The following is a 21,947-nucleotide window of genomic DNA, read 5'->3' as shown; positions in this document are numbered from 1 at the left end:
TACATCTTTGCTTTTACTACTTGGAAAGAGGGGCTACGCTTCTGCCCACTACTCTATAATTATTAGTAGTACTGCAATAGTTGGGCTTTCTTCAAAGCAACAGGTGTTACTGTCACTACTTTTTTGAAATGTTTGATTTTGAATTTAGCTGGGAAAATTCAGTAGGATATACAGATCAATGAAAAGGAAATAAAAACCTATAATAATAATTTATTCTTTGTATCCCGCCCATCTGACTTGGCTGCCCCAGCCATTCTAAAACACAGCAGAACGTGACCCATTGAAAGCTTCCCGCTGCCTGTTTTCAACAAGAGAGAAGGGCAGCGCCCCCAAAAGAGCCGAGAAATCCGGTCTGCGGGCAACAGATCCGACGCGAGCGCGGCCCGCCGGGCGCTTTGAAAGCGCTCTGCTCGCTCCGCCCCGTGGGCTGAGCCTCGTCCGCCTTTCCGCCGCTTGGGCTGGCCTCCTTCTCGGCGATGGCGGCGGCCCGGGACGCGGCGTCGGCTTGCAGCGCGGACTCCTTCCAGCTCCGGCACCTGCACCTGGCGCTGAGCGCGCACTTCGGGCCGGCCGGCTCGGGGCACTTGCAAGGCTGCGTCCGCCTGGAGCTGACATGCCTGCGGGACCGCGCCAGCGAAGTGGTGCTGGACTCGCACCCCAGCGTCGAGGTGGAAGGCGCCGGGCTGGCGCCGCCGGGGAGCCGCTGCGGCGAAGGGCAGGGCCCGCAGCCAGGCGCGCTGAGGCCGCTCGCCTTCCAGAGCCGCCCGTTCGCCAGCTACGGCTCGGCGCTGCACGTCACCCTGCCGGAGCCTCTGACGTGCGGGGACACGGTGGTGCTGGAGATCGCCTACCGAGCCGGAGCGGGGCCCGGGGTGAGTCGGGGAGAGAGGCGGGAGGAGCCGGAGGGCGCGCGGATCTGCCCCGGTCCCTTCCCCCAGCCGAGGGCGGGAAGCTGCAAGGTTCAAGTTCCGCCTTTGGACCCGAAAGCCCTTCCTCTTAATGGGGAGAGAGGTTTGCTGGCAGCAGTAGCTCAAGACTTGGGAAATATACACTCTGCACATGCTCAGGCGTGCTGCCCTCAGTATCATAAGTTTTTCCTTCCTTAGATCTTCATGGGCTGCGTTCCAAAGCTAAAGGCATGCCTAGGTGTGCCTGGGCTGCAGTGATGCTATTGCTCTGCTATTGCACCACCGATTCTGATTTTCATAATTGTCCCTTTCCCTCATTATTCAGGAGCTTTGGCAAGGGAAAGGAAGTGAACTTGCCTTTCTTGCTCTTGTCCTTCCGTGTGGGATGTTACTTACTGCCTATGGACATCTTTCCTTATGGGACGTAGCTCAGCCTTGCAAGTTCAATCCCAGCCATCTCCAAGCCTGCTGAATTTAGCCTGGTGTTTGGCATCCCCCAGACAGTAAAATTTAGCGGAAGTCTCCACTTGTGCGGGGAAATCAGCTCACATTAATGGAAGGGAGGACTCTCAGTGTAATTGCTACAGTTCCATGCAATCAGTAGTACTGAACAAGAGTATTGTAGGGTGCCACACTCATGATAAGAATGCTAAACCCTCCCCATGGTGAGTGAATTGGTAGACCTGTTCTTACATCTTAATGCATTTTAAACAGCCTTTTGTACTTGTAGTAACAGTGAAGCCCCCTCTCCCCTGCTTTCAAATGTATCTTCAGTGAAGTGAATATTCCAGTCTATATTTTGAGCACAAAACCAGAAGAGGGATGTGGTTTTACTCTGGATGGATTTTGTGAACTGCAAAGCTGTCAGTGAGCATGTTCTCCCAATTCACAGGGATACTGGGTTGAAATGAACGTGATGTGGGAGACCAATAATACGAATTTCGGATGTTGGAGCCATCAGGATGGTGGGGGTAGGAATCAAGCCTGAGGTTTAGTGCAGGTAAAGGGGGTTTAACCCTCTTTGCTGATCCATTTCCTCAATCTGAATCAACCTCTCTACCTCCTATTTGTTTTATACCCATTATGGTCCTTGTATGCTTGCTCCACAGAGAAAAATAGGAGCCTGGGAGGCATTTAGATCAGGAAAGCTACATGGAGGAAAGAGTTAGGACTTCCACCTACAGCCATGATCTGATTCCCGCCCCCCACCTATAATTGCACTGATACATTTCCTTGGATAATTTTTGGATTTTGCATTTCACAAACCACGTAATCGGTTTTCCTCGCCGCTTTGTAAAACCTAATACCTGCATTAAGGCTGTTTGTAAGAAGAAGAAAATGCCTTTATTTCTTTGGACTTGTGCCCAGTCCTGATTACATTAATGTACACCTTGAAGAAGTCCAAGGGCTGCACATTGGTGAGTGCTGACTGTGCACATCTTAGAAATAGTTCATAGGTGCTCTCTTGAAAACCTGAAGATCTGGAACATCCCACGCTGGGAAATCCCAGGGAACTTTGTGTTAGAGTACTTGGGTTGTGTGCAGATTCTAGTGCTTGTTGGCTAATAGCAACTGAAGGCAGAACAGAAATGACAGCTTGATCCTGTACCTCCTCTTATAGATCTCCTTTCTGGATTCTTATCAAACTGCCCAGAAGGAGAAGCCGTTTCTTTACACCTCTGGCTTTCCTGTGCTCAACAGGTCCCTTTTCCCTGGCTTTCACACCCCGGCTGTCAAGATCACGTACTCTGCACACATCCAGGTAAAGTATCCCACTGCTCACGGAAGAACTGTCTTTTGTCTCTTGCTAGGTGTGTTGGCTTACTCCTGAGCAGACAGCAGGGAAGCAGAAGCCCTATATGTACACGCAAGGCCAAGCTGTTCTGAATAGGAGCTTTTTCCCTTGCTTTGACACCCCTGCCGTTAAAAGTACATACTCTGCTCTTATAAAGGTAAGCCAGGGCCGGCACTACCGTTTGGCTGGGTGAGGCAGCGGCCTCAGGCAGCAGAATCCCTGCCACTGCTTCCACAGCCCAAGCCTCACAAGAGCCGTTACCCATTCCACTGCTGCCTTCTCCTCCACCCCCCACCCCCTGCCACTCCTAGGGAGGTAGACCCTCTGCTAGACTTGGGGCCCTAACAAAGGCCCGGTCTTGCCATCCTCTGGTCAGGCCTGTCTCCCAGCAGCATCTGTGGTGATGTATTCTGCATCGCACTGGGTGAATTTGAGCCAGTTGGTTCATAGAATTGGAAGGGACCATGAGGGTCATCTAAGTCCAGCACTCTGCAATGCAGGAATCTCTTGCCCAATGTGGAACTCAAACCCACGACCCTGAGATTGAGAGTCTCATCTTCTACCGACTGAGCTATCCCAGCTGTCTCTCAGTCTATCCTTCCTCACCAAACCTAACCCAGGACTGTTGTGAAGGTGAAACCGGGAGTGGGGGAGGAGGACCATGCATGCTGCCTCAAGCACATTGGAGAAAAAGTGTGATATACTTGAAATAAAGAAAACAAGACCCATACCCCATCAGCAAGTGCTCCTTTTCATTGTGCAACAAGCCTGCCTTTGTTTGTCTGTTAGGTCCCTGAGGGTTTCACAGCAGTGATGAGTGCAGTTACCCGGGAGAAGCAGAAGGACAACACTTTCTACTTCAAGATGCCTCTGCCCATCCCATCCTATCTGGTTGCCCTGGTTGTTGGGGACATAGTTTCTGCTGAAGTTGGACCCAGGTAAGAGCGTGACTGGCTGCAGGGATAAAGATGAGCCACCGCATTGTTTTTTGTCTGCCTTACTGTTTGTTCAGCTGTATTGTTAGCTTTAAAATAATTCTTCAAAATGACTAACAGTAAGGCTACCAAAAGAATTAAGGCAGTAATTAGAAGTTAAATGACAGAACCATTAAACAAACTAATTATATTCCTCCAGTGTAAGACAACAGGCTCTTGCTGCAAGCTGGAATTTCTGGAGTCCTTGCCTATCTTTCTGTAGAGAGGTTGATAAGCAGCATCTAGGGAAACCCATGGCCTTCCAGACATTGCTGGACTCCAACTTCCATTATTGTAACTTTTCTTTTTTGATGTGGAAGAAAGCCCTTTCACTACTAGAATGGTTTCTTCATATGCAGTACAGAATGCCTTCTTATCTCCCACAAGCAACCATGGGAGTGACTCCTTAACAAACTGACGTTAATGAATGTGTTGCTGTTTATGTGACTTAGGGTGTTTTCTTCCAATTTCCAATTTCTTACATTTCCACCCATTTGTTTTCATCCCATGCTAGGAGCCATGTATGGGCCGAGCCCTGCCTGATTGAGGCTGCTAAGAAAGAGTACGATGGTGTGATTGAAGAGTTTCTTAGCACGGGAGAGAAGCTTTTTGGACCATATGTATGGGAAAGGTATGTCTTGCTGCTTCAGGGAAGGCTTCCCTTGAAGTCTTTGCAAACATGCACCCATTGATCCCAGATTGGGCATAGAGATGTCATACATTTTATCCTTTCCTTAAGTCAGCTTACCTGAACCAGGAAAAGCTATAGCTCAATGGTAAGAGCACTTGCCTTGCATACAGAAGTCCAGTCTGGCATTTCCAAGCACAGCTAGGAAGGACGCTTCATCTAAACCCTGGGAACCACTCATAAGTCACTAAAGTGCTTACCTTGGTGGATCAATGGTGTGACTTGGCTAAGACAGATCATTCATGTTCTTAAATCCCTTGAGTCATACTTCAGTCTTTGGGCTGAGACTAAATTGGTGGTGGGACACATGCATTGCATGCAGAAGGTCCAAGTTTAATCCCTTGCATCTCCAGATAAAAGGATGCAATAACAAGTGATGTGAAACACCTTTGCCAGGAAGCTTCTGCGAGTCTCGAGTAATAATGCTGGTCAGTTTCTAGAGGGGAAGTCATGTTATTCTGCTGCAGCAGCAGACCTGTAGCACTTGAGGGACTAGCACATTATCGTTGCATAAGCTTTCATGACCCACAGTCCACTTGCACAGTGCAGTCTTGATGGATATGTGGTCTGGCCTGCTCTAAGGTGGTTTCCTATCTTCTGTGAACTTTTGCTGAAGATGAGCAAGCAGCAATTCCCCACTCTTGAGCAAATGTGAATTCTGGTTGATGGCATCTGCCAGTCAAACTGCACTGTGCTTCAATACCCTGAGTATTGCTGAGCCTTTTTGGCAAATTTGTATTCTGGTACCTGTAACCTGGGGCAAACCACTTCCACACTCACACACAAAAGTGGAGTGGGCAGTAGCAGCACAATTCCTTAAATCAGGGACTCTCTAGGTGTTGTTGGGCTACAGCTTCCAACATCCTTTACCAATGGCTATGTTGGCCAGTGCTTTTGGGTGTTGAGAGTCCACAAACGAGGGCTACTGGATTCCCCCATCCCTTCCTTAAAAGAAAAACCACTGAATACTGTCTGGGGAGGCACAGAGCCTCTTGACAGATGTTGTCTCCTTGATCACAAGCTTTGCTTTTGGCAGGTACGATGTTCTGTTTATGCCTCCCTCGTTCCCTTTCGGGGGGATGGAGAACCCCTGTATCACCTTTGTGACTCCATGCCTGTTGGCCGGCGATCGCTCCCTAGCAGATGTGATCATCCACGAGATCTCGCATAGCTGGTTTGGCAATCTGGTCACCAATGCCCATTGGGGGGAGTTTTGGCTGAACGAAGGTTTCACTATGTATGCACAGAGGAGGATCACTAAAGAAATTTATGGTGAGTTACCTGTTGGGCAACGTCCATGGTGTTTAGTGCCTTTATATCTTCTGCTCTTCTACAATTAGCGTCCAGAGCAGTTAAATAGTAACATCAATATGTAAATTCATGAACCAGATCAAGAGCTTCTTTTTGAAGAAAGCCCCAAACACAACACAAACACATTCTCATAATAAGGATAAGGGTGATGATGGTAGATAGATAGATAATTTATTACAGTCAAAGACCAGCTCGCATAACACAATAAAAATAGCGTTCATAAAGATAAAATATACAATCAGAGCAGATTGCAGCAATAGCTCATGAGTTAAAATTGAGGTGATGGTGGTATACTTGTGGGACATGTATCCAAAAAAAAGTGTGGCATGCTCCTGTTCAGTGTGCCAGCCAAGCCCTTTTCTGAGCTACTCCATTCCAGGAGTCATTTCCTCTTGAATGTTTAGTAGAGGAAGGATGAATTCAGTATGGGTGATGCTACTCAGTGTGATTTTGAATCTGGTTGTCTCCCTGGGTAGTGAGAATTCTTAGCATGAGATTGACTGTGAGGATGAGTTGATCATCCTCATTTGTATTAAAGAAGATTAGTTATGTTAGTTCAGAATGCCCAAAAGACCAAACAGGTTTACTGTGGTCGGAATTCGCATAGGCAGCAGGCTGCGTTGTCACACTGAGAACATATATAAAGTATGCTGGTGGGATAAAGCTGAAAACTGAAGTTATCTGTAGCACTAACTTCATATGAATATACTATTAAAATATTTTTAAGTTCTCCTTTTGTCTTGGTGCCTATTGTACTATACACCCTGCAGTCTTCACAGTTTTGTACAACTTCAACTAAGGCATTGTTTTGTGTAGGCTAGGCTGAAGAAACTTTCCACCTGGCATTCACTTTCTGTGTGCAGAGAGAGCTTGATGCTAGGAATGCTGTCAGATGCTCCCATCTGCGTTCCTGAGGGGTGTAGCTTCCTGACGGGAGGGTTCCATGTGTCACCCTGAATAATTTGAATTTCCTTTACAGAATTCCATTTGGAAGAAAGACAACACACACTTGCTAATGGTTAACAGAAAGGGTTGCTTCTGTTGTGTTTCTAGTGGGATCTGCCTGCAGGTCTCAGCTGTGTTCTTCTTTTTTCTCCAGTAACAGTGATGCCGTGCTCCAAATAATCTTTACCACATATTCATGACTGATCCCAGACTATCAAGCAGGCAGTTTGGTTTGATGGCCAGGAGCTTAAAAACACTAGCTCACCTTCTTCCTTTGCTTGTCCCCTAAACTCAGGTGCTGCTTATACTTGCTTAGAAGCTGCCACAGGGAGGGCTTTGCTTCGCCAACATATGGACAACACCGGAGAAGACCATCCCCTCAACAAGCTCAGAGTGAAAATAGAGCCAGGTCTGTATTGGTCCAGTGCCTATGGATTCTATCATGTCATTGTTTCCTTGTGTTCAAGAAAATAAATCTGAATAATCAGTTACATACAGAAATTTGGGTTGTGGCTTAATGTGGCTGAATCATTTCTAATAAGGCTTTTCCTTTTGTAATACTGGCAACAAGGTGTTGTAAATCTTATGTTAGTTGTTTCTTCTGCCCAGGTGTTGATCCTGAGGACACCTATAATGAAACCCCTTATGAAAAGGGCTACTGTTTTGTCTCCTACCTTGCTCACCTTGTCGCGGACCAGAAGAAGTTTGATGCTTTCCTCCAGGTACTGTATGTTAGCCTGGGACTTGTATGTGCTTCATGGGAGTTTTGGGAAATTGGCTTCCTGTAGGATAAGAATGCGCAACCTCTGGTCCACAGGCTGCATTGGGACCATGAGGATGTTTTCTCCAAATCATGCCCACCTCTCCTATATGACATCAGATATGAGGCAGGTAGAAACATGGCCGGATTGGGTGTGCAGCTACTTTCTCCATGGGCAGTGGCGCTGAATTGGGCCCTACACTGTGGGTGCCCAGCACGACCCACCCACGCCGTGACATCATCATGCACACACCTTGACATCATGACACACACGGTGGCATCATGACATCATACCATGGGACGGGGTGCAAACTCCAGCAGTGCAGCAGCGACTGGACCCTTCCCGCCCAAGCTCCACGCTCTCTCTTCCACCACCCCCTGCCTGAACTTCGTGCTCTTTCCACGGTGTGTGGTGCTTGCATGGCTGCCCTGCATTTTCTGGGTGCCTGGCCCCTATATGGAAAGGAAGCAGTTTTTCCAGCCCTTTTCTCAGCACTTTGTACTGCAGTTTTGCAGAAAGCAGTTTTTCCAGCCCTTTTCTCAGCGCTTTGCACTGCACAAGGGACTTTGCAGAAGAACCCATCTTTCAATCATCTGACATCATGATGATGTTAGGTGGGCTGCCCCGCACACTTCTCAAAGCTGGCCAATGGGGTGGGCCCAAATAATGATCAAGTCCACTGGGCCAAAAAGGATTCCCTGTATGTTTGCAAGGGATGTTCCTGGGCAAGCACTGATGATAACATCAGAAAGTAAGCTATAGCATCCCACATTGCTTGGAACTGAAACATGAAGTCTGGGAAGCTGAATAACTTGTCACAGGGAAGCTGTTTCTGAGAGATTTATCTTAAGCTGTAGCATTCCTTAAGTGGGAAGCAAAGATATCAGCCATGCATGTTGCACTTAAGAGATTCTCCAAAGATACCTGCAAGCTGTGTAAGCAAACAGAGGGAGTATGGACAAATGAAATCTTACTGAATCAGGAATATATGAAGCTGGCATAAAACCTGGGGGGGGGGATCAGGTATCGAAGGGGGATATTTGTTCCTTTTTTAAGCAGACAGGTATCTCAGCCTCTAAAACCTGGGGTGCTACGACCCAGGCTAGTTGGAGCAGGTAATTGCAGGCTGAACATGAGTTGAAGTTCTTTGCTGAAAGAGTTACTCATGAGTGGTTGATTAAGTAAAGGTGAAATGTTACAGGTGCACCATTCAGACCACAGTTTAATTAAGGGCAATCTCTCTCTCTGGCAGGCGTATGTCAACCAATTCAAGTTTCAGAGCATCACAGCAGATGAAGCACTAGAGTTCTACTTGAATTATTTCCCAGAGCTGAAGAAGAAAGGGGTAGATACCATTCCAGGTCAGCAACAGTTCCGACTTTTTAGATATTTGTCCATAATTTCAGGACCAAGCACGTAACTTTTACGTAAATCTTGGAGGTGGCAAGTGTCTCTTTCCCAGTTCTCCAAAGACACTTTTTAAGATGGCAAAAACGTCCATCCTTTGCATACTCTCCTTACTCTCCAGTTGCAAAAAACATCTCCAGAATATTAGCCAAGTATAACTGCTAGAGAAGCATCATTCTGAATTGGCACAAAGCTTTGGGCAGCAGTTCTTCCTTACAGTCAAGGTGATTAGGAGTGAACATTCCTCCCAGTGTTGCCCATGCTGTTTCTAGATTCAGCTCACCATGTTGACTCTCTCCACCCATGATTCATTGCCTTTATTCCTTAGGTTGCATTTCCAAAGTACAGTGGTGCCTCGCAAGACGAAATTAATTCGTTCTGCGAGTTTTTCGCCTTGCAAATTTTTCGTCTTGCGAAGCACGGTCAAGTCGCAACTGCACCTCTTCAAGCGGTTTCAAGAAAAAGGAAACAAACTTGCAAGACGTTTTCGTCTTGCGAAGCAAGCCCATAGGGAAATTTGTCTTGCGAAGCAACTCAAAAAACGAAAAACTCTTTCGTCTTGCGAGTTTTTCGTCTTCCGAGGCATTCGTCTTGCGAGGTACCACTGTACACATCTTGCCTGTTAGTTTTGAAGGGCCAAAGTCTGGCAGAGCTCCTGCTACCTTTAAGAGATATTGCATCTGGTTACTAGCCAACAGCATTGAGGATGGTACCGTATTTTTCGCACCATAGGGCGCACCGGACCATAGGGCGCACCTAGTTTTGGGAGGCGGAAAACAAGAAAAAATTATTCTGAACCCCAGAAGCCAGAACAGCAAGAGGGATCTGGCTTCTGGGATACCGTGTGGCTGTTCTGGCTTCTGGGGTAACCCCGCTGTGAGGGGATGATTAGCTGCTTGTGCGTAAAAGCGTACTCCCTCAGAGTTTGTGCGGCTCCACAAACCTCTGTGCGTGACAGAGCTCCTCAGACATGTCTGCTCTAGTCACTCGTAGAGTCTGACAGTGGCTGCCGGCGGAAGCGCTTCCAGCAAAGAAGCTCCTTGACGGAAACGCGTCTCCTGGATTCACGGCGTGACAGTTTCCGGCGAGGCATGGGTCTCCCCACGGGCGCCTCAGATACTTCCCCACTGTTCTCACTGGAAGCGTCTCTGAGCCCTCCCTCCTGCTCGCATTCCCTCAGAGATTCACTCCTCCCCCTGCTGGTTCCTGCCTCAGCTGTTGAGTCTCTTTCTTCCTCCCTGAGACCCTCCACCACCTGATGCTCCGATGGCAGTTCCCTGACATCCACCTCCCCTCCAGGACCCCCCTCACCCCCTCCCATTTCCTCTCCTCTGGGAGATGAAGGGTAAAAACCCCGAAAAGAATCTTCTTCATCTTCAGACGTCTCGAACAATTCCCTCCATCGATCGCCGTCCTGGCTCGCTGAATCCTCCTCCTCCTCGGAATCTGTGAACCCCTCCAACTCCTCTTCTTCGTCAGTGGTGGCAAAGTATTTCCTCCGGAACCTCGCTACGGGCTGAGGTTTACGTGGGAACCTCTGATGAAAAGTTTCTATTAAAACTTCGTCATTGACATCCTCTGCCCTAACCCAGGTGTTTTCCGACTCCGGTTCCCCTTCCCACATTACCAAATACTCTACTTGATCTCCCTTCCACCTGGAATCGAGGATCTCCTCAACCTGGTAGCTGTGTTCCTTCTCCTCCATTGCTGGCCCCCTAGTGACCCTCCCTTCTCTGTCCCCTTTATACGGTGACAGCAACGACCTGTGGAAAACTGGGTGCAGCTTCATGTGGTTCGGTAACCGGAGTCTGAAAGCCACTGGGTTGACCTGCTGCGTGACTTCAAATGGACCCAGCCTTTTGGGTCTTAACTTCTTACAACCCCCTTTGAATGGTAACCCTTTGGTTGACAGCCACACCTGGTCCCCCACCCGAATGGTTTCGCCTTCCCTTCTGTTTTTGTCTGCCTGCCTCTTATATTCCTCCTTAGCCCTGTTTAAGTTAAGTTGGAGCTGGCGATGGATCGCTTCCATTTCTTCAACGAACTGTTCTGCAGCTGGAACGCTCCAGTTCTCCCCTTCCCCCCCTGGGAAGGCTCGGGGATGGCACCCGTGATTAGCCAAAAAGGGGCTCATTCCCGTGGACACGTTCTCTGCATTGTTGTAGGCAAATTCTGCCAACGCCAGCTTCTCCACCCAATCATTTTCTCTGTCATTCACATAACACCTCAAATACTGCTGGAGGACACCATTAGCTCTTTCCGCCTGCCCGTTGGTTTCTGGATGACGGGCAGTTGAGAAATTAACTTCAACATGCAGTAAGCTCATGAGCTTCCTCCAGAACCTGGAAGTAAATTGTTTCCCTCGGTCTGAAACCACCCTCAAGGGGGCGCCATGCAACCTAAACACATTTTCTACAAACAATTTAGCGGTTTCTTCTGCTGTGACCGCATGTGAGCAGGCTATGAAATGGGCCATTTTAGTTAACAGGTCTACCACAACCATGATGGCTGTTTTCCCTCTAGACCTCGGCAGATCAGTCATGAAATCTATTGCCACTGTTTCCCATGGTCTTTCAGGTGTGGGTAGTGGTTCTAATAAACCTGCCGGTGCCCGCCTCTCCCCCTTGGCTCGTTGGCATTGGTCACACCCTCTCACATACTCCCGCACATCTTCCCTGACCTTGGGCCACCAAAATTCCCTGGTAACCAGCCACATGGTTTTGTGTTGCCCAAAATGCCCTGCTGTGGGGCTATCGTGCAGTTGCTTGAGTACCTTCTCCCTTAATTCCCCTTCAGGTATATATAACGCTCCCTTGTAGTACAACGCCCCGTTTCTCTCCTCAAAACCCCCGGGTTTGTCTCCCTCCCTCCTGAGACCCCTGAGTTTGTCCTGGGCGTATTCATCATGCACTGTTCCCTCTACCAATTCCCTTTGCCCCACCAATACCGCCCCACACACCCAGCGGTCTTCTGGAATGACATGTGTCTCTTCGGGTGCCCCCTCCCCCTCCAAATATTCGGGTTTGCGTGAGAGAGCGTCCGCCCTAACGTTCTCTGGGCCTGGCACGTAACATATCTCAAAGTTAAATTTGGAGAACTCCTGGGCCCATCTCAACTGCCGTTGGTTGAGCACTCGCGCAGTTCTCCAGTACTCTAGATTCTTATGGTCCGTGCACACTTGCACCTTATGTTGTGCCCCAATTAGCAGGTGCCTCCATCTCCGGAAAGCCTCATGAATAGCAAGAAGCTCCCGGTCGTACACCGTGTAGTTCCTCTCGGATTTGTTCAGCTTTCGCGAAAAGAAGGCACACGGTCGCCACTCTGACTCCTCCTTCTCCGGCTGCAGAAGAAGCACCGCCCCTATGGCTCTGTCAGATGCGTCTGTTTCGACCCTCAGCCTTTTTTGTAAATCCACATGCAGAAGTTGTTCTTCAGAGGCGAAGGCCCTTTTCAGTTCCTCAAACGCTCGTCCCGCCTCCGCCGTCCAAACAAACTTCTTTTTACTGCTGAGACAGTCCGTAATGGGCGCCGTCAGGTGGGCGAAGTTTCGGATGAACTTACGATAAAAGTTCCCAAACCCTAGGAACCTCTGCACATCCTTCTTGGTTTTGGGTGTTTTCCATTCCAGCACTGCCTGAACCTTGCCGGGATCCATGGCCAATCCCTTGTCTGACAGGAGGTACCCCAGGAATTCCACCTCCTTGGTATGAAACTGACACTTCTCCAGTTTCACCCACAGCCTGTTGGCTCGCAGCCTGCTCAACACTTCTCTGACGTCTCTCACATGTTGCTCCTCATTCTCCGAATACACCAACACATCATCTAGGAAGGCGACGCAATTCTTGTAGAGCAAAGGACCCAGTACGTGGTTCATAAACGCTTGAAAACACGCTGAGCCTGCTTGTAATCCAAAAGGCATAACGAGATATTCAAATGCCCCCAAAGGTGTGAACATGGTGGTTTTCCATTCATCCCCTTTCCTTATACGTATCAGGTTGTACGCCCCCCTTAGATCCAGCTTTGTAAAAATCTTTCCCTTCCGCACCCTGGTCAAAATATCATCAATCCTGGGCATAGGGAAAGCCACTGGTTCTGTCACTGCATTTAACAGCCTAAAATCACATACAAGTCTCGGCTTGTTCGTGTTTTTTTTATCCACAAAGAACACTGGGCTACCTCCCGCTGCTTTGGACTCTCTGATGAAACCTCTCTTCAGGTTCTTGTCAATGAACTCTCGCAACTCCTGCATTTCTCTGTCTGACATGGCATACAACTTGCCTACAGGAAGCTGTGCTCCAGGGAGTAAATTGATCTGGCAATCAAAGGGTCTATGCGGGGGTAGTTGGTCAGCTTCCTTCTCGCTGAACACGTCGCTGAGATCTGCATACTGTGGTGGTACCTTCACCTTCTCCATTACTTCAGTCCCTGCTAGGGTGGCTTGGGCCCCTGCTGAACCCTTTTCCCCTTTGCAGTGTTCTAAGCAATGTGCCGAACCAAAGGAAACCACTCTTTGATGCCAGCCCACCAGCGGATCATGTAGCGCTAGCCAGCTCATCCCCAAAATAATGGGAGCGCCTCCCAAGGTGGCCACATTAAATGCTATCAGTTCTGTGTGCCTTGCCACCCTCATTATCATTGGGACGGTCTGCAAGCTGACTCCTCCTCCCAACAACTCCCTGCCATCGATCGTGGTCACCTGCAGGGGGTTGCTTAAAGGGATAGTCTGTATCTGGTGTTCAGCAGCAAACTCCTTGCTCATAAAATTGCAGGAGCTGCCTGAGTCCAACAGCGCCTTTATTTTTAGGGGGTGTCCATTTTGCAGCTCTAGCGACACTTCAATCACTAGAGCAGGTTGAGGTGCTTCTGGCACGGGCACTTTCACTGCTCTTTGGCCTGGCTGCAGTGCCCCGACTGTGGCAACCAGGCGTTGGCTTTTACCTGCTCTGTTTCTCCCTGCTCTCCTCCCTCAACAGCTCCCACCATCCCTTGCCATTCCTTCCTCTGGGGGCAGACTCTGGCAAAGTGGCCTGGCTGTTGGCAGAGGTAGCATTTCCGGGCGCCCTTTCCCTCCTTCTTAACCCCCTCACTGGGTTTTGAAAATGCGCGCGCGCGCGCTGTTCCGATTTCCATCGGCTCTGCAGGCGGGAAAGCTGGCTCAGGAATGTCTGGAATGCGGAACTCCTTCCAACGTTCCCCTCTCCCTTCCCGCCTCTCCAAGGCTCTTGCCTCCTGGCGCGCTCCTATGGTCAGCGCAGATTTGGTCAGCTGATCCATAGACACCGCCCTGGGGCTCCGGGACAGTTCATCTTTCACAGCCGAAGAAAGACCTTCTTCAAATAACATCTGAATGGGTGCCGCCGATAAATCCCAACCCAATCTGTGTACCAGCATGGTAAATTCAGTCCAGTACTCACGGACAGATCGGCTTCCCTGCTTGCAAGCCATTAGCTGCCTGCGCACCACCCCTTCCTCAATATCGCTGGAAAACATGATATCCATTGCACGAAAGAACTTCATCGTGTCCTTTAGTACGTCATTGTGCGTTGCCATCAGGGGCCGAACCCAGTCCCTCGCCCCCCTCTCAAGATGCCCAATCACGAAAGCAACTCGTGATTCCTCATCAGGGAATTCATCAAACTGCACATTAAGTGCATATTGCATCTCTGTCCTAAAGGCATGGTAATCCTTGGGGTCCCCCCCAAACTTCTGCACCAATCCTGGTACCTTTCTGGGGAACTGAGTGGCTCTCCCCTTCTTGTCTGCATCCTGAGCCCTTCTCTCCTCCAGCCTCGCCGTCTGCAGCGCCAGTTGGACCTCCAACGCTCGGTATCTGTCTTCCAAGCTTGGACCAGTCCCAACCCCTGCTCCTCCGGTGCCGGCTGGGTCGCTCATGATGCTCTCTCCTGCACAGGCAGCGTACAGAGACTGTCAGACTGCTGTGAGGGGATGATTAGCTGCTTGTGCGTAAAAGCGTACTCCCTCAGAGTTTGTGCGGCTCCACAAACCTCTGTGCGTGACAGAGCTCCTCAGACATGTCTGCTCTAGTCACTCGTAGAGTCTGACAGTGGCTGCCGGCGGAAGCGCTTCCAGCAAAGAAGCTCCTTGACGGAAACGCGTCTCCTGGATTCACGGCGTGACAGTTTCCGGCGAGGCATGGGTCTCCCCACGGGCGCCTCAGATACTTCCCCACTGTTCTCACTGGAAGCGTCTCTGAGCCCTCCCTCCTGCTCGCATTCCCTCAGAGATTCACTCCTCCCCCTGCTGGTTCCTGCCTCAGCTGTTGAGTCTCTTTCTTCCTCCCTGAGACCCTCCACCACCTGATGCTCCGATGGCAGTTCCCTGACACCCGCCAAGCCTCTTCAGGGCAGCGGGATGAAGGCTCCCCCTGCCCAAAGAGGCTGCGCAGGGCTAAAGCAGAAGCCAGGACAGACGCGCGTCGCTGAAGGGGCACTGCGCCTTCTCTCTCTCTGTGCAGCGCCCCTCCTTCACAGGAAAGGTGCTGCGCAGAGAGGGAGAAGGCGCAGCACCCTTCAGCGAACCTGGAGAAGGAATAGAAGGAGACCCTTCTGTTCCTCCTCGGGCTTCGCTGGACAGGCGCGTCGCTGCGAAGCGGGAGGAGGAACAGAAGGAGTCCCTTCTGTTCCTCCTCCGGCTTCGCATGGCAGGCGCGTCGTTCAAGGGGCGCTGCGCCTTCTCTCTCTCTCTGCGCAGCGCCTCTCCTTCACAGGAGAGGCGCTGTGCAGAGAGGGAGAAGGCGCAGCACCCTTCAGCGAAGCTGGAGAAGGAACAGAAGTAGACCCTTCTGTTCCTCCTTCGGCTTCCAGGACAGGCGCGCAGCTGCGAAGCGGGAGGAGGAACAGAAGGAGTCCCTTCTGTTCCTCCTCCGGCTTCGCATGACAGGCGCGTCGCTCAAGGGGCGCTGCACCTTCTCTCTCTCTCTCTCTGCGCAGCGCCTCTCCTTCACAGGAGAGGCGCTGTGCAGAGAGGGAGAGGGCGCAGCACCCCTTCAGCGAAGCTGGAGAAGGAACAGAAGGAGACCCTTCTGTTCCTCCTCGGGCTTCGCATGACAGGCGCGTCGCTCAAGGGGCGCTGCACCTTCTCTCTCTCTCTCTCTGCGCAGCGCCTCTCCTTCACAGGAGAGGCGCTGTGCAGAGAGGGAGAAGGCGCAGCACCCCTTCAGCGAAGCTGGAGAAGGAACAGAAGGAGACCCTTCTGTTCCTCCTCGGGCTTCGCATGACAGGCCCGTCGCTCAAGGGGCGCTGCACCTTCTCTCTCTCTCTCTCTGCGCAGCGCCTCTCCTTCACAGGAGAGGCGCTTCGCAGAGAGGGAGAAGGCGCAGCGCCCTTCAGCGAAGCTGGAGAAGGAACAGAAGGAGACCCTTCTGTTCCTCCTCCAGCTTCCAGGACAGGCGTGTCGCCGCGAAGCCAAGGAGCCTGCATTCGCTCCATAGGACGCACACACATTTCCCCTTCATTTTTGGAGGGGAAAAAGTGCGTCTTATAGAGCGAAAAATACGGTAATAAGAGAAACAGTTGCAAAACATCTGAGCTGGGCTTCTAGCTGGAATTCTGCTACCTGGGGGATAGCAGTCATATGAAGCTGATTGCTATTCAAAGGGTCAACAACTGTCTTAAGTTTTCTGGCAAAGAGCTGATGCTAAGGATCAACTTAATACATTATGCCTGTAAGACTGGGGTGAGGGATCTGCAGACCTGCAGATTTTATTGGACTCCAACTCCCATCAGCCCCTGCCAGCAGGGCCAATTGTCAGTGATGATGGGAATGAAAGTACAGCAACACCTGGAGGGCCATACATTAGCCATCACTGCTATAAACCATGCATGTTCCCACTGACCCATGGTTCCTCTGATCATCTTTCCTCTGTCCAAAAGTGAATAATGTTTTGCAATCCAGAGGGTTGTTCTGCCAGACATTTAGGTAACTGCTGGCAGGAGCATGGAGACTCTAGATGCAGTGAAAGTAACGTGTGCCCTGGCTCAATGAAGTGAATGCTGTTGAATGCTTATAGTGGTATAACCACTCCGTAAACAAATCAGAACAAATGCTCAGTAAAGAGTAGACCTAGTCTAACCACCATGTAAGCTTTGTGCAAGCAAACCAGGATGGAGAAACAGGTTGTTAGTAGCTTAAGAACTTCCAGTATTGAGTCCAACAAGCTTCTCTCTTCTTGTTTCCATGGCAGGCTTTGAGTTTGATCGGTGGCTGAACACACCTGGTTGGCCCCCCTACCTTCCTGACCTTTCACCTGGGGAGGAGCTGATGAAGCCAGCAGAGAACCTGGCAGAGCTCTGGGCATCTCCTGACTGCGACATGCAGGCAATTAGAGCAGTAGATATCTCAACTTGGAAAACCTTCCAGGTGGTCTATTTCCTGGATAAGATCTTGGCGAAATCCCCACTGCCAGATGGTAAGATTACACTTTGAGCGTGGCAGAGGGAATCGTTGCACTGTGAATAAATATTGCTGACATTGAGATGCAAGCCAGGTGACTCCCAAGAACTAGAGATTAGAGCATGGGATGGAATAACTTGGAGCTTTTGGGGGTGAGGGTAGAGAGTACCGTATATTTCTGTCTATAAGACGCCCCCATGTATAAGACGGCCCCTATTTTTTTAACCCAATTAAGAAACAAATATTTTAAACATTCCATGTATAAGACAACCCCCAATTTTAAACTTTAAAAATTTGGGGGGAAATATAGTTTTATACATGGAAAAATACGGTATTTATGCATGGACGGACACCGCAGCAATGAGATGGCTTGTCCACCCTTAAGCAAACATTCATACCTTTTATTATACACAAAGCAGCATATGTCACTTTGGCTAGGGCTTCCCATTGCTTCCCTTGACCACATGAGGGCATAGGTGGCAAATACCCATATCTTCAGTTAGTTCCCCTTTCGGGCTCAGAGCCCAGCACCTCAGACCCACAGATGAGGATAGCATCAAAGCAAACCAATTATATATGGATTCACGGTTACAAAACTACCTATTAATTGTGGGGTTATCTTGACTACCAAGATGGTGCTTGCAGAGCTTCCAGAAGTGTTCACCTCTGGTTCAAGACACTTTCTGTGGGCATAAGAGCATGTGATCATGCCTTCCCTCTGCCTGTGGCTAGAAAAAAATACAATACAATAGCTTCCAGAGGGGTACCTTAAAAAGACAGTGGAGGAAATTTCAAGTCTGAAACATTTTAATGCAAAGCTCATGTATACAATTGCCTTTGCATACTTTGTACCCTCCAGATTTTGTCATCTGAGGCTGATGGGAATTGTAGTGTAAAACAGCTGGGTGGCTCTGGCAAAGGCTGGTGAACAAGATGAGCACAGTGACCATTCAGAAAAAGAGTAATTGGAATATAGGGCTGTTGCCTACTTTTGCTGTGCTAATTTCCCTTCTGTTGTGGGAGTGAATGACCCTCAACTCTCATTTCATGCTAAGGGAACATTGAGAAGATGAGTGCCATGTACAGCAAGATCTCCAAAGCACAGAATGCAGAGCTGCGCCTCCGTTGGTGCCAGATTCTCCTCAAGAACAACCACGAGGCGGAGTTTGGCAAAGTGAAAGACTTCCTTCACAGCCAGGTTTGTGGTTGATCTGTCTGTGTGATGTTAGTTCGGAGGCATGTGGATCCTGTAGCTTTTACAAACATACATAATTGTATTTCTATGCCCCCTTTCCATAGTTCAAACCATGCTCAAGGCAGCTTGCAACATGAATAAAATACAAAATTATAGACATAACAAAAGTAGTCATAAACAATGAATGACATCAAAAGTATGCAACCAAATTAAACAATTTCCGCCTAAATCATAATAAGGTCTAAAATAAAGATACAAACATTAATATTGATAACAGCAGCAAACCCTCTGCCTCCAGACTATATCACAGCCCAAGAGTCTGTTCAGCAGCTTCAGCTTTTGTAGCTGGAGTCAGTCCGTGCCCTGCCCTCTCAGACCTGGTGGGAAAAGGCCTGCAAGACGGGGAGCAGGTCTTCTGGGACTCACAGTCAAGATAGTATTTTACCCACTGAATAGTAGATTGATCCCTTGTCTTGGTTGGAAGCTGCGGGACAGGCTTGGTGCGGTGTCAGCCAGCCCTTTCTCCACCATCTCCTTGGCCCTGCCCATCCCAGAACTAACAGTTTCTCTTTGTCAGAAACCAGTGGTAAAAGCTGCCTCTTGCCACAAAACAGGGAGTGATACTTTTAGCACAGGGTTGGGGAAACATAGGCTGCCCATATGCTGTTGGACTCCAACTCCCATCAGCTCAACTATTGTGGCCCAGTGGTCAGGAATGACAGGATCTGTAGTCCACCAGCGTTTGGAAGGCCACATATATTGTCATCATTAATATACTACTAAACTGTCAAAGCGCTTCTAAGCAGCAGCAGCCCTGGTTTAGCCACAAAGGCCTCTCCCAAACAACAGCCATTCTGAATGCTTCTGTTTACTGGAAAGTGGATAAGCATGACCTTGCCTGTTGCATGTAAAAAAGGAACGTGTTGCTGATGAGGATTTCTTTCGCAAGTTTTGGAGAGAGAAAAATCCTAACCTTCATAGGAAGTTGTGGGGTGCTGCAGGCCACTGAGCAGATAGATTATATCCACTATAGACAAAATAAAAAAATTCCTTCCAGTAGCACCTTAAAGACCAACTAAGTTAGTTCTTGGTATGAGCTTTCGTGTGCATGCACACTTCTTCAGATACACTGAAACAGAAGTTGCCAGATCCTTCTATATAGTGAGAAGGTGGGGAGGGGTATTACTCAGAAGGGTGAGTAATACCATTCCCACCACCCTTCTGAGTAATACCCCTCCCCACCTTCTCACTATATAGAAGGATCTGGCAACTTCTGTTTCAGTGTATCTGAAGTAGTGTGCATGCACACGAAAGCTCATACCAAGAACTAACTTAGTTGGTCTTTAAGGTGCTACTGGAAGGAATTTTTTTTATTTTGACTATGGCAGACCAACACGGCTACCTATCTGTAACTGGATCCACTATAGACTACAAGTAACATGGGTTATCTATTTGGTAAAGATAAAGGGACCCCTGACCGTTAGGTCCAGTTGCGGACAACTCTGGGGTTGCGGCGCCCATCTCGCTTTATTGGCCGAGGAAGCTGGCGTACAGCTTCCAGGTCATGTGGCCAGCATGACTAAGCCGCTTCTGGTGAACCAGAGCAGCTCACGGAAAACGCCGTTTACCTTCCTGCCGGAGCAGTACCTATTTATCTACTTGCACTCCGTGCTTTCGAACTGCTAGGTTGGCAGGAGCAGGGACCGAGCAACAGGAGCTCACCCCGTTGTGGGGATTCGCACCGCCAACCTTCCGATCAGCAAGCCCTAGGCTCTGTGGTTTAACCCACAGCGCCAACCTGCATCCCTTATGTATTTGGAAAAGCACTCAAAATTCAGCATATATCTTTTAGCACACATGATTTGTTTCTGTTTCATCTTTGCATCAAAACCAGAAGGAACTCGGGCATTACAGAATGTTGCGGTGTGAAACCTAAGTGAAACTGAATGGCTATTGAGTAAGCACTGCTTTGGTGGTGAGTCGTTCTAATGCATTCTCGTTCTGTGCTTGATTTCAGGGAAAGCAGAAGTACACCCTGCCCATCTATCGCGGCATGGTGAGCGGCTCGGAGGCTGCACAGGCGCTGGCTGTGGAGACATTTTCTGCCACGGCTCCACAGCTGCATGTTAACGTCCAGAACTACGTCAAAAAGATCTTGGGGGCGAAGAGTTAAGGAAACTGAGAAGGAAATCACAATTCCAAAGTAGTCCATTGCTCAAACTTCAGCAGATGTCTGTATGCCATGCTGGGGGGTGGGGTGGGAGTCCTCCCATCTTTGGAGTCCTAAGGGACTTTGTTCAAATGCTGGTAATTTCTGAGGCTTCACAGAAGGCGTAGTTTCCTCATGGATAGCCTGCTGATTTAAACTTTTTTCCACTTTTTTTTAAAAAAAGGTTTGTAAATGTAAACATAAAATTATATACACAAAATTTCTATCTCAAAGTTTCCAAAATGTGATATATAAAATGTAATCAAAATACATAAATATGTTTTTTTCTGTAAATAATAGTTGCCAGTTTTCATTATATCAGTTACATTTTTATCTGCCGTCTTTAGTTCTTTAAAAAGGGTATGAGTTTATCTACTGTTATTATTCATGCAACCTACTTTCTCATGTTCCTGTTTTGAGTATCTCTGTTCCCTTCCAGTACTTGGAACAAATTATCCTTGCAACCCATTACTATATAGCAGGTGTAGGGGGAACCTTTGACCCTCCTGATGTTGCTGGACCACAGTTCCCATCATCCCTGTCCATTGGCCATGCCAGCTGGGGCAGATGGGAATTGTAGTTCAGCATATATCTGGAGGGCCAAAAGTTCTCTGCACCTACCATATAAGATTGGTAATTTATGAAACACAATTATTTTATCATGTAACTAAAAAGATGAAATCAACCCATTATATGCCGCCTTTAAAAAAAATGAAAACTTGGGGGGGGGGGTTAGATATTTGAGAATGTAATAAAGCTGGGAGAAGAAGAAGGAAGGAATTTCAGTTTAAACATTGATTCCCTCTTTTAAAAATCCAGCCCCGATTCCCTAATTCACATCCAGCAACCCTGCATAAAAATGTTTTTTCTTAAGGTACATGAGCCCTGCAAGTTTCTTTTTTTTTATAATAATATTTTATTAAGATTTTCACAAAAAGAGATTAACATCCACAAAAAAGAAAACAACAGAAAAAACAAGCAACAAACATCAAAAAAAGAAAAAAAGAAAAATACAGGGAAAAAAATTGCATAAAAAAGAACACTTTTTTTACATTGGTACCTTTCAAGACCTTATTCTCATTACTTCCACCTGCCTTCCCTTCTTGTATTCTACTTTAAGAGTTAGTTCAGCAAGATCGTTTAATATTCATTCTAGATCTTTATCCCTCCCTTTATAAGCTTATTTATCCTAATCGCTAGAACCCCTTCATTTCATTTTCAGAGCCTTCAACATTCATAAATTTTACAGTGTTTTTGTAGATAAGCTTTGAACTTCTTCCAATCCTCTTCCATCTGCTCCTCTCCTTGATCTCGGATTCTGCCGGTCATCTCAGCCAGTTCC

At 48.4% G+C, this 21,947-nt stretch overlaps 1 protein-coding gene across 2 annotated transcripts; it reads left to right on the top strand.

Annotated features, from left to right (window-relative positions):
- Positions 1-461: 461 nt before the first annotated feature.
- On the top strand, positions 462-20,885 carry RNPEP (arginyl aminopeptidase). 2 transcript variants are annotated; one of them, XM_081194711.1, is made up of 11 exons: positions 462-872; positions 2,720-2,860; positions 3,493-3,641; positions 4,192-4,308; positions 5,402-5,637; positions 6,917-7,030; positions 7,231-7,343; positions 8,635-8,743; positions 16,993-17,217; positions 18,257-18,399; positions 20,414-20,885. In XM_081194711.1, the coding sequence occupies exons 1-11, from the start codon at positions 477-479 to the stop codon at positions 20,567-20,569; spliced, it is 1,899 nt and encodes a 632-aa protein (XP_081050837.1). In that variant the 5' UTR covers positions 462-476; the 3' UTR covers positions 20,570-20,885. The 2 variants fall into 2 exon arrangements, with proteins under 2 accessions (XP_081050837.1, XP_081050838.1); XM_081194712.1 differs by lacking the exon at positions 2,720-2,860 and adding an exon at positions 2,530-2,670.
- The last annotated feature ends 1,062 nt before the right edge of the window (positions 20,886-21,947 follow it).

This window comes from Podarcis bocagei (assembly GCF_964188305.1).
Source record: "Podarcis bocagei genome assembly, chromosome: 5".
Taxonomy (NCBI): domain Eukaryota; kingdom Metazoa; phylum Chordata; class Lepidosauria; order Squamata; family Lacertidae; genus Podarcis; species Podarcis bocagei.
This window is presented reverse-complemented; position numbering and strand designations above follow the sequence as displayed.